Genomic DNA, 12,972 nt, shown 5'->3' on the forward strand with positions numbered 1-12,972 from the left:
AAACGTAGATATAAATATCAGACAATGGAAACATTTGCATGCATGCAAAGTGTGGGTAGCGGGTGTCCCTCCATTCACACGCACCCACGCCTACACACATCCATCCATAGACATACTGACACGCACACACACCCACACACATCCTCACACACACACACACACACACACACACAAACCCACGTGTGCCACGATGTAAAGAGGAGGGAGGAGAGAGAGAGATAAGGGGAAAGGGAAAACGAGATAGAAAGAAAGAAGACGAGCTTATAATAAGGAGCGTTATTGTATAGATGTGTATGTAGCTCTATAAATTTTATCCTCTGTAATGCAATTATGAGAAAAAAATAGATAGTCATTTAAATTATCTCGGAACTGCCCCTACATGCACGTGATCAATCTCTTTTCTTTTGTTAAGCATACAATTTACGTGAAAGAATTAATAAAAAAGAAAGGAAGGAAGGAAGGAAAGAAAGAAAGAAAGAAAGAAAGAAAGAAAGAAAGAAAGAAAGAAAGAAAAAAAAAGAAAGAAAGAAAGAAAAGAGTAAAAGAACGAACAAACAGAGAGACACGGATATACAAACGAAGAGCAAAAAACTGAAGAGAAAAAAAGAATAAAAAGGCAGGGAAAAATGAGGTGGCAATAGGATCACTGAAATCAAAATAAAAACAAATGACATCTTCAAATAGAGTAATTTATTTAGTAAGAAGAAGAAAGAATATTACGTTCTATTTTTATTTGTACGATTCCCCAAATAGTACTACAAAGCTCCTAATATTTGTTTATTTTCTTCTGTTATCAAACGAATTAGAGATATATTTAGTAAAGCGCAAACCCGAAATAGCATCACATCTTATCATATCTCGCATTTCCTATCAATAGTACACTTCTTCTGCAAATAGTCCAAACATGACAAAGGATAATTGCGGTCAGTGCATGTATTTATTTGTTGGACCATTTATCAATGTGGTAAAAAAGAAAGAAATTAGATTTATAAAGAAATTACAAAGACTAAATGCTCACATGCCTAACAGTCAACCAAATAGCCACCAACCAGTAAGTAAATAATTTTGATTGGTTTGCAATTTGAACCAATGAGAGAGCTACTTTCTGAGATAAAGTCCATGTGGACAATCATGAATTATGGTTGTTCATGAAGGGGCGGATCTCGCCGGTTTGGACACGATACTTCGGGCAGGTTCTCCAAATATTGTGCACAAAACTCATGGCCCGTGATGTAATCCGGCACTGACCTTGTCCAAGTGTGGAAAACAGTATACCAAAATAGTATACCAAATATTGCCGAATTCATCGGTAGTTTTAGGTAGTTACCAAATTTCGAGATATCCCTTCTATAGGGGAAATAAAACATTTGGGTAAAAAGCTTCATAAAATAAGGTATTTATGGAATACCCCCAATTAAAATGTAGGGCTCCACAGGATTTGAATGTAAAAATGTTAATGATATTTATAAAGTATATGCTACATTATGTCGCACAAAAAAATCCACTCGCTCGCGCTTCGCGTTCGCAATTGTAAAGGCGTCTTAAATACCTTGCTGGTCGCTAGAGGCGTTCATCAGGCTTGCTGTATCATTTTCCGAAGTTCGTTTACGAACAAATTGATGATTCCAAGTGCTACTGCTGAACCTTGGAAAATGTGGATTTAGTTTCAGAAAAAAGTGTTTAAAGGGCATACGAACCAACAGCCTTAACAACCCCACCTCATGCAACCACCCGTATATTTGCCCATTTTTATTACCCATAATGCAGTACAGTGAGCAGTGCGGTTGTGTATTTAAAAAGGCCCACTGGAATAATAACAAATTGATTTACCCTATGGTGTAGTCATTGCAATATCTTTTGGAAAACTGATTTATTTTTAGTTAGTATTTACTTCTACCATGGTAACCCACTCCCCCCCCCCCCCACAGGATATACGACACCACGAAAGGACCTGGTATATAATTCGTTTCACTTTCTAAGCTTCCAGCAGATATATTGAACTGTTTACAGAACTAATAGATATCACTTTGTTAATTGGATTTCCTTGGTAAACAACTGAGAGCGTAGCTTTCCGAATTTTCATTTCCTTTATAATGGTTCAAATATTTTGCATTAAAGAATTAAACACATATATCTGTAGCTTGCACATTAGAGTCTCATCATTTATCTTGCCAAATTCAAAATGTATTACATTTCATTAGCTTACCCTCGTTGTTAGGTTGATGGGACTCTGTGAAATGTAAATAATGGCTTTGGAATATTCCCAAATAAAGCCAGGGTTACACCAAAACCGAATTCTCCCGAATAAATTCGGACCGATTCTTTATAGCCGTATTCGGCCTAATTCGGATGGTTTCGAATGCTCCCGAATCCTTTCTGAATTTTCTCGCATTTGCGCAGGGAGAACAGAATACTCCCGAAACAACTCGAACGTGTATTCGGATGGATTTTCAGCTGATTCGGTTCCGGTATAACCCTAGGTTCAAACCACATGCCCGACATTTTCATTTTCGAATGGAGCCCACTGTCATGTGGTCTATTAAATCATTCTGAAAACAACGATTGGCCTATATAGAATCGCCCCAAAAGTTTGTGAACCATTCCAAATTTTTCTACGACCAGTACGATTGCCTCGACTGATCTGATACGATTTCATACGATCTGATACGATCATTATGATTACTACATGATTAAGATCCCCGTTCAATCTTGACGCGAATCGTGACAGTGTGAACTGGCCCAGTTCACACTGTCAAAGCGATAAACTTTACGTGTTTCGCTGTCTACTGAAGATCATCCCTTGAGCAAATTTGTGGAGATCGGAGTACTTCCTCCAGCGAAAAACAATCCTCTGCTTTATCGTTCTTATAGTAACCATCGTTAAGGTAGATGTGGGGATGGCCATCTTCAACTTCGAAATCTTTATCTTTGTTCCCTTCATGAGGTGCAGCATGATCCTTGCTCCCTGTATCTATTTGTTGGATCGTGTAGAGGGCGTCCTTTTCCGGTTTCCACCTACGGCACTTCTTCGGACAGAGTAGCTTGTACACATGTGGTCTGAAAGCTTGTTGGGTTAGAGCGTAGATTAGAGGATTTATCCCACAGTTTAGATAGACTATTAATAGTGAAGAGTAAAACAGCAGATTGCTCACACCAGCACTCACTTGCGTATGCCCACCCAAAGCGATCCATAGAAAAACCGCGAAGAAGAAGCCATAAGACAATACAAAGGCGAAGACCACTTTGAAGAGTGATCTGAATACCTGAATTCGCTGCTTCCATCTTCTTTCGTGCCCTTCCCCGTGTAAATGCTTGGCTGCTTGGTTAAACCAAATCGTCTTTAGGATAGCGACGTACATAATTGTAAGAGCTATTACAGGAGTTATGAATGTGATTACTGTGAATATGATCATCGAGTTTCTGTTTCTTGGGACGAGGTAATTTCCGAAGATATTCTTGACGCCCACCTCAACATGGCCTATGAACAGGGGAACTAAGCACAGCACTGCAACTGAGAACGAAATAAAGAGACAAATTGGTATCAGAATCGATCATTTAAAACTATAATCCATGTCGCCTTGACATTCTACCACTCGATGTATACACATATCAATGATTGAATATTATTGGCTTTATAATATATAATCTGAAGCATGCAAGAGATGGCAGTGCATTCATTCCCAATCCAATTAATTTCGAAGCAGTATAATGTTACGCGCCCATAACATTTAATTTGAAATTTATTATCTCTAGTTCACTCAACTAGATCCAGAAGTAAGAGACATGGAGTTTGGGGTGGTTATGCCACCCCCCCCCCCCACACACACACACACCCTCACATAAACATACACACAGGAGAAAGTTGTACGTTTCCAAACAACGCTGACAAAATTTTGTAAAGCGATCATTTGTTTATTAGAAGAAGAAAAAGAAGCGAGTAATAAAAAAGAGGGGGACAGTTCCCACTCACCAATCCATACCAGACAGTTGATAATAATTGCCACTGTCTTTGTTCGATAGGGTCGCGATCGGAGTGGATAAACGATTGACAGGTATCGATCGAATCCGAGAAGTACCAGTATCGAAAAAGAAGCTACAGATATAAACTGCAATAAGAATAAAATAAAAACATTGTTCATCTTATAATAAAATAATCAGTTACCCGGGTAAAGCGATCCGGGTATTCAAAGTTTTAACATAACTGCAGTGTATTGTTAATTATTAATACATTTAGCACAGCAATGATGTGTAATAAATGGAGTTACCTCTGATAATATCTTTTCCGATTTGTTGTGGAGGTCCCCAGTCCTTATTGACCATGGCGGTGGATCGCGCTATCAATAACTGGGGTAATAATTATATCAAACGTTTGATGCTTGTTAGACAATTTTTATGTTTTATAATTTTGTAATATTACCTGCGAACATGGGTGTCGATCGGTATTCTTGGTTGGGGGGATGATTGACACAAATGTTCTTGTGGATGGGGATATTTCAACATTACCCCCACTAAAATCACAAAGTTAGGACATTTGGGAGTGGTTGATATGCATGGTGTTCTTGGAAATTCCTTCATTGTTATAGTGTACTATACTTGTATAATTTTTTTTGGAAAATTCAATTTGTGTTACAAGTAAGCCTATTCTAAACTCATACCGAGAAAAAATGACAAAATTGACTGGACCGTTTACATAGTGATCTGTTTATTGAGCATGATCAGTGGCGTAACTACGGGGGGGCATGGGGGGGCACGTGCCCCCCCCATCGGCTGGCCAAAAAAAAAACGGGGAAAAGAAGAAAAAGAGGGAAAAGAGAAGAGAAACGTAGTGGGGAAAGAAGAAATTATTGTTCATTATAATGTTATATTATGTTATGTTATATGTTATGTTAAATAAGAAGCATTTTTTCATAGCTTTATAAAACATTATTTGCTTCATTGTGTCTTCATTGTTCATGTTGTTCCTGGTGTTCGCATAGACTGTTTAACTCTATATATAATCCCGTTGTACTAAAACCTCCCGTTTTCAAATCAATATACAACAAAAATATTTCCTCGCAATTCGAGTTATAATTGTTTTATGTAGTGACATATTTTTCGTTTTCATGACTACTTAAAGTGATTGCCCTATTTCAAGGTCTTGATATAAAACATTTCATGTCCGTGCTGAAGTTCGCATAAGTAGATTGGTGAGATTTCTGTTCTTCATTAACTTAAATCAGTCCTTAAAACGTCATTTCTTCTGATCTGAATATCAAAAATTTCAGCTCGCGCTTCGCGCTCGCATTACTTGGTTAGTGAAATACGTAGGGTCTTAGTGAATTTCTACAAACAAGCCTTAGAATGCCCCTCTTCAGTTTTGAATTTCTTACATAATTTTCAGCTCGCGCTTCGCTCTCGCAGTATTTGATTAGTGAGATTCATATGATAATCAGGATTACAATTACTTCAAAAAGTACTTCATGTGTTTAGATGTAACTCTAACAAAACAAAATCAGCAAGCGCTTGGCACTTGCATTAGATGACTATGGTGAGATAATTATGTATACCCTTAATGAATTCCTAAAAAACATAGTCCTTAAAATATCCCTGTTTGGGGTCAATATATACAAAAAAAATAGCTTGCGCTTCGCGCTCGCATCATTTGGTTAGTGAAATATGCATGGTCTTAAGGAATTCCTACAAACACGCCTTAGAATACCTCTCTTCATGTCTGAATTTCCTAAATTTTCAGCTAGCGCTTCGCGCTTGCAGTATTTGATTAGTAAGATGCGTTTGATAATCATGATTACAATGACTACCAAAGGTGCTTCATGACTGTGTTTAGATGTAATTCTGACAAAATCAGCAAAGGATGGCACTAGCATTAGATGACTATGGTGAGATATTTATACTCCTAATGGATTCTTAAATATAGTCCTTAAAATTTCCCTGTTTAGGGTCAATATATACAAAATTTTTAGCTCGCGCTTCGCGCTCGCATTGTTTGTTTAGCGAGACAGTTACGTATCATGATTAAAATAAAATTGCTTATTATGTCCCTATTAAGCTCTGAATATCAAAAATTTTCAGCTCGCGCTTCGCGCTCGCATTATTCAATCAGTGAGATACATATCCGTTTAATGGCACTGCATGTCCATATTAGGTCAGTATACCTGACAACTGAGCGCGCTTCGCGCGCTCCCTAAGTGACTCAAATTTTTTGCTGGTGCCCCCCAATGCCGTGACCCACGGTACGCCACTGAGCATGATGTATACACAGGGGCGTCGATCCATTTTTTCAGATGGGGGGGGGGCAATATTGTGAATCAACGTTCCAAAGGCGTTCGATCATAATATATATATGTATATATATATTATGATCGCTGGGGGCCCGGGTTCGATTCCCGGCAGAGACATTTTTTCGGCATAACCAATTTTTCCAAAGGGTAGATAGCTCTGGGGAACCTTGATTTAAGCTACGTCTACCATTGTTCTCTTCATCCATTTATATATATATATATATATATAACTCATGAGAAAGAGACACATATCTCACCTTCACCAACAATGCGAGCGCGAAGCGCGAGCTAATTTTTTTTAGTATGTCATGAAAACAGGAAAAATGGAAGATATATATCCAACAAAAGATTATTGCAAATCAAAGTTCTTTTGAGGTTCAGAATTGAAAACGGGACATTATATTCACCTATATAATCATGAAAAGTATGGGTTTTTGGTACATGATGTGAGCGCGAAGCGCGAGCTGAAAATTTTTATATTCCAATCTGAAAAGCAGACATTTTGAGCACGATTTTAAATCAAAATCGAGTTGGTATCTCAATCTCGCTTGCTGATTTCAGTGTAGCATTACAATCTTATTTTAGTTTTTAGTTGCACATGCGGAATTATTGGGGGGGGGGCAAAACGATATGTTTGCCCCCCAATATTTTCATTGGTGGGGCGATCTCCCCCCGCCCCCCCCCCCATCCAAGATCGACGCCTCTGTGTATACAACTTCTCTCTTAAATCTAACCTGACTGGCAATATCTTTATTCTTCTTAATGCATGATGATAAAATGCAGATTCGGACCAATTAAGACTAGCACAAATTACAACCTGTGTGGCTTCTCGTGCGCCATCGGGCTTACCGTCATTCCTTTATTTATCTTGCCACCCTTTTACTCCCGTTTATTTTTCCACCCTTTTGAGTTAATGATTTATTTAAATTAATTTATTCACCACTGGTGGAATGGAACACCCTATCAACAAAAGTTGATTTTTGTTGGGGTCCTTTTATGTCATGTGTTAAAAAAATATCAGATACATAAACATTTCATTCTTTTTCATCTATCCACCTATCTGTTTAATAGTCCTGAAAAAGAATGTTTTTATTTAATAACAATATATACAAATTGCGAGGGAAACAAACTGATTGATGGCATACTATAATCATCATTATCAAACTTTTCATTTTTTCAGTCATTATTATAATTTTTCTACCCTAAATTATTGGGGGGGGGGGTGATAATACAGGCCATCCCCCCACTTGAAATATTGGGGGGATATATCCCCCCATCCCCCCCCCCCCCCGTGATCGACACCCATGCCTGCGAATGGCTTAACTTTGTATTACATACTAAATAAATTATCATTTCTTTATCAAATTTCCTGAGTTTACGTATATACACGTAAAACCAGTCTTCATTTCATTTGCATTCCTATGTTGAGAAGTTACATTCTACATTACATGAAATTGAGATGCTGCTATTATGTGATGTCTCAAAGTTGCAGTTTAACGATTTCATTACTTTCACAATTTTCAATGGACTATTCCCAAAATTTTATTAATGTATTTTTCTCATTTTTGTTATTTTATCAAACCGATTGAGGACGGAGTATTTCCCCCAGCTTTTGTTAGGTTTGCCGACCTTAATTAAACGTTCTCTTCGAAGCCAAATGTAACGGTCAATGCAGCAGGATGTCACCTTAGAGATATACATGTAGTTGCCAATCCACATTTAGCTCATCAACGTTTTTGTCCAAACATTTGCTTCAAGAGATCTGTATCAATGTTTAAATGTGGAAAAACTTTAAGATCTCAAATCTGACAAGTTTCCTTGATTATGATTAGCTGAGAGGCATTGTTACAATGGTAACTATCGGATAGAACGTCTGACAAATCCTTTCATGGAACGCTCCCCATGTCTTTCTTTCACAGGATGCTATGCCTGGAAAGCTTACACTGCAATAAAAAACTCTGGTGTTGATTAAACACCAGCCTGGAATCTTATGTCCACATCAGATAAATGTTAAACAACACCAGTTTCGTTTTGGTCTAACACCAAATAGATGTATGTACAAAACCAAGTAGTATTAAAACATCATCGGTTTAATTCTAAACTGTTGTTTGTTTCAATACTTCTCTGGTGTGGACATATATAAATTCCAGGCTGGTGTTAAATCAACAACGGAGTTTTTGCAGTGTATGCAAAAATAGTGCTCGATCATTGTAATGAAAATTGGAGAAGGCCATGAGAAAAGTTGATGAGCTGTAATCTGGCTCATTGCAATTATTGAATATCCATATCTCTGGTTGCATAGACATCAATTCCACCCCCAATTGTTGTACATGGCCCTCATATAAACTTTTAATGCGATAAATTGCTGACGTAGTGGCAATGCCCACAAGTATTTATACAAATTCATTGACAGATATATAAAATATGTCCTGATATATATATTTTTACATTAACTTTGTTCCTGCCTAATGAAATAAAACATTGATATATCGGAGATAATGACCGGATCTTACAGGTAATAAGTGTGTATGATGAGAAGAAATTGCGAAGGGAAAGGGGATGGTTAGATGGGGACAGAAGAATAGTAGAAAGGAACGAATTAAGCCTCCGGAGGTGGTTTAAACTTATTGGGAAAACGACAAACAGAAATGGAAAGAGAGAGGGAGAGGTAGAGAGAGAGACAGTTGATGGAGATTGTGAGTTGGGAGCGATCAAGAAAATACGCCGAGCACCCCCCCCCCTTCCAAAAAAGAAGAAAATTAATAAATATAATAAATATTTATCCAATAAGAACTAAAGGGATCAAAAAGAATCGAGAATGGCGGAGGTTACAATAAATGCTCCTGCATATCATGATTTGTTTTTATGGATACGTATATACTTACAGTTTGGATGAAAAATATGACCTTGACGACAGAGTCACTGAGCTCGAACTGAAAAGCAATCTGACCGAATGTAAGAAGATTACCACCGCTAACGATGACGAGGTAAAGGATACTAAGAACCGCCATGTGACCAATAGAAATATTTGGTATGGTCCTCAATTTGCTACCGTTGCTAAGGATAATGACGACGAGGAGGATGTTGTTGAAGAGACCGAAGATGATGAGGATGATGCTTATGACGATGAATGCCAAGGTGACATTGCCGATAAAAGCACAGTCTTCGTGGTCAACCGCGGTTACCCCGGCGCTCAAACATGATTGATTCATTGCAACTGTCGTTGTATTCAATTTCATCACTTCGGTGGTCATTTTGGTGATTTTCTAACCCTATGATTTTCTATGACAACGAGGACGTCGTTGACCATCACTCTAATTCCAACCATCCATCGGACATGAATACAAGCTGCTCCGACGCGGTGCTCATATAACTCCCATGCACATGATGCAGGTAGCTACTGATGACGACTGACAAACTTCCGTCGTCAGCCCCTTGTAATCCCTAACACTGCACTGCTTTTCAGAAGGGGTCAGACGCGGTGAAAAAAGGAAAATTTCAATGATTATTGCAAATGGACCAGTGCAGTGTTAGATATAACACCACGACGATGTTGAATGCAACATCGGCGTGATTCTGTACAGGACTACACAAACTGGTGTTGAACTATACACATTGATGGTGTATAGCCAGTCGTTTCTTTGTGTTAATTTGACATGACTTGGCATCGCTCGAGTTAATGCCAACTGTGTAACACTGGCCTAGTCTTGCGCTTTACTGAACCCATATATATATATGGGATGGTTAAGTAAATCCATGAGATCAAGCTATTCAACAAGGTGAATGACAAAATAAATCGCCATCCCCTAACAATAGAAAGGATCCACCTCTGTGCTCCTTTTCAGTAATTCACCCGATACGTTCTTGCTTTTGTTTCATGTCATCGAATTGGGGATAAAAAAACGGTTGATACTATATTCTTTTCGGATTTTGAAAGACTAGTGTTCAGGGAGACTCTGACAGTTTTACCTCGTACACTTCTCTATCGCTAAAAGATGGCATATATCTCTGCAAATTTCAAAATAAGATCCCTGACTTTGCTTGCTTTCAACCTTACTTCATGAGCAACATATGAATACAGCGTCGATAAAAGGAAAGGTAAACTTTCTGTTTATTTTCGTAAATAAAGGTTTGATTTTTTATCATTCTCTATCTTTACTCTTTATGTACTGTAATAAGTGTATATAATTATGTTCATTGCTATGTATGGTCGTAATTCTCATGAATTACTTGTAATTTCATGTTGATTATGTTGCTATATTCTTAATAAACACTTCTTTTAAGAAAAAAACAACAAACAATTAATTTACTGCTTGGATATACACCCGAGGATGAAGATCGGGATGAAAACACAAAACTTTCCAAGCATCCCTCTAGCCTGTGCATTCGACTTCTGATGAGTGCAATAAGCGAACATCACTTTATAACCAAGAGTATCTCCTCAGTGGCGTAATAAGCAATAATTTCAAGGGGACTAAGTTTGGCATATATAGGCCCCCAAAATAAACTAAAAGGCGAGCGAGCAAAAATGTATGTTTTTATCACAAATATCTAACTTTGAGATGAATTTTTACATAATATTCAGAAATTATTATCGTATTTCACACTTTTTTCATTTTTTCCTTGGTCGTATATTTTTTAAGTGGGACAAGCACCCCAAGGCCCCACCCCCTCCCACTGTACGCCACTGTATTCCCTCACTTTATAACTGTCCAGATGACACCTGTATAAAAAGCTTGTTAATTAAAGCCAGTGATTGTGATATTGGCAACCCGTTCAAATCTGTTTGCTAATGAAATGAGTCGATTGTTCTGAGTAAATTTGATTATGCGCCTTTAATGAGCAGAGCTACGTGAGATTATTGTCTCCATTTATGACGATAATGAGTAGAATTAAAATTTGGTGCAAATTAGCGTGATGTATTATACGAGTTACGCGAGCAGTAATTATCTTTTAATTTACCTGTCAGATTTTACTTGAAGAAGAAAATGTATTAAAAAACAAACAAATGTAAATTAACACAATTCAAAGAGAACGACTTAAATTTCAGACTCTACAGTGCGTTTCAAAAAAAGTTTACACTTAGAAAAAAAAATCCTGTAAAATTATACATTTGTAATATCCTGAAGATTATTCTACATTTTATCATTGGTACAGGTCCATTTAAGCAAAAGACGATATAACTCCTTCTAAAGTGAACCCCATGGGCGGAAATTTCTCCCCAGAGACAGGGGGCCAAGGGCGGACCCAGGATTTCCCCCGGGGCCACTTCCATTCACGAGTGGATACCATGCGCGACCATGGGGTCTCGAAAAGCACCCTAAACACGTAATTTTCATATTCTGAAAATGCACCCCTTAACAAGTATTGGCGTGTGAGACCCTATCCTAAACAAGTATTGGAAACAAAGCGATTCTCTTGGCAAATATTCCCTGAACTTTGGGGGATTTCCCCCTGAAAAAAAAATTGAATAAGCAAAAACAAAACACCTAAAAAAAGATTATCACCAAAATGTAACGTTATTTTGTTCGTCCAAAATAAAATTTGACAAGCAAAAAAAAAAAAAAATAATAATAATAAATAAATAAAAAGGTCATTTGTATTTTTTTTCATAAAAAAGACCACAAATAGAAGGGGGACATTTGATATTGTGTCCCCCCCTCGAATGGTAGGGGGGCGCGTCTCACCTGGAATTTTCGCCCGTGCACTGAACAGTATACATTTTAAGACATGTTCACTCCAGAAGGAACTTTAATGCAGATGTAAAACCCACTCCAACGACTAGTCCCTCGTCTCATTCTGAGTGGAGTGTGATTATGACCCACAGCAGGTCAGCTTTTTCGCGTTATTTAGAGTGCAGCATCTTGCTGAACCTCGTCATTTCCAACAATCACACAAAATTAACGATGTGTGATATTAAAGGAGAATGAAACCATTCGAACAAGATAGCTTGTGTGAAAACAGAAAAATCAAAGAAACAGATCAATGAAAGTCTGAGAAAAATCGGACAAATAATGAGAAAGTTATGAGCATTTGAATATTGCGATCACTAATGCTATGGAGATAGCAAATTGGCAATGCGACAAAGATGTGTGATGTCACTTGTGAACAACTCTACCCATTACTTTAGTATATATTTCACTTGAATTGCCTCTTTTATCACATCTATCCATAGATCATGTGTTCTTTCTACATGAGGGCATGTAATAAATATTTTTTAAGAATACATCATGGATAGAGAGTTTGTATCATCATAAGAAAAAGCAAAAAGAGACATTTTGAGGGTATTTTATAGTCCACCAAAGGGAAAGTTGTTCATCAGTGACATCACACATCCTTGTCGCATTGCCAATGTGAGGATCTCCATAGCATTAGTGATTGCAATATTCAAATGCTCATAACTTTATCATTATTTGTCCGATTTTTCTCAAACTTTCTTTATTCTTATTCTTTGATTTTTCTGTTTCTACACAAGCCTATTTGTTCCAAAGAGTTCATTCCCCTTTAAGTTCTGAGGCGTAGCATTATATCTTGTCTTAATGCATCTGATGATAATTATTACCCATCTCCTAAATGTCCGTATTATCTGTCTTTCACTCATTATCTCTTTATGTGTGTGTGTGTGCCACTCTCTCTCTTTCGACCCCCTCCCCCCTCTCCGTGTCGGTCTCTCTTTCTTTTCCCCTCCCCGGCT

General features: G+C 37.6%; 1 protein-coding gene across 1 annotated transcript; it reads right to left on the reverse strand.

The window, feature by feature from the left end:
• Positions 1–1,917: 1,917 nt before the first annotated feature.
• LOC121429976 (QRFP-like peptide receptor) lies at positions 1,918–9,970 on the reverse strand. The gene is made up of 3 exons (XM_041627245.1): positions 9,164–9,970; positions 3,971–4,106; positions 1,918–3,511 (listed from the first exon to the last, which is right to left on the reverse strand). Exons 1-3 carry the CDS (start codon positions 9,530–9,532, stop codon positions 2,784–2,786), a joined length of 1,233 nt encoding a protein of 410 aa, XP_041483179.1. The 5' UTR covers positions 9,533–9,970; the 3' UTR covers positions 1,918–2,783.
• Between the last annotated feature and the right edge of the window lie 3,002 nt (positions 9,971–12,972).

The sequence above is a fragment of the Lytechinus variegatus genome, chromosome 16 (genome assembly GCF_018143015.1).
Source record: "Lytechinus variegatus isolate NC3 chromosome 16, Lvar_3.0, whole genome shotgun sequence".
NCBI lineage: Eukaryota > Metazoa > Echinodermata > Echinoidea > Temnopleuroida > Toxopneustidae > Lytechinus > Lytechinus variegatus.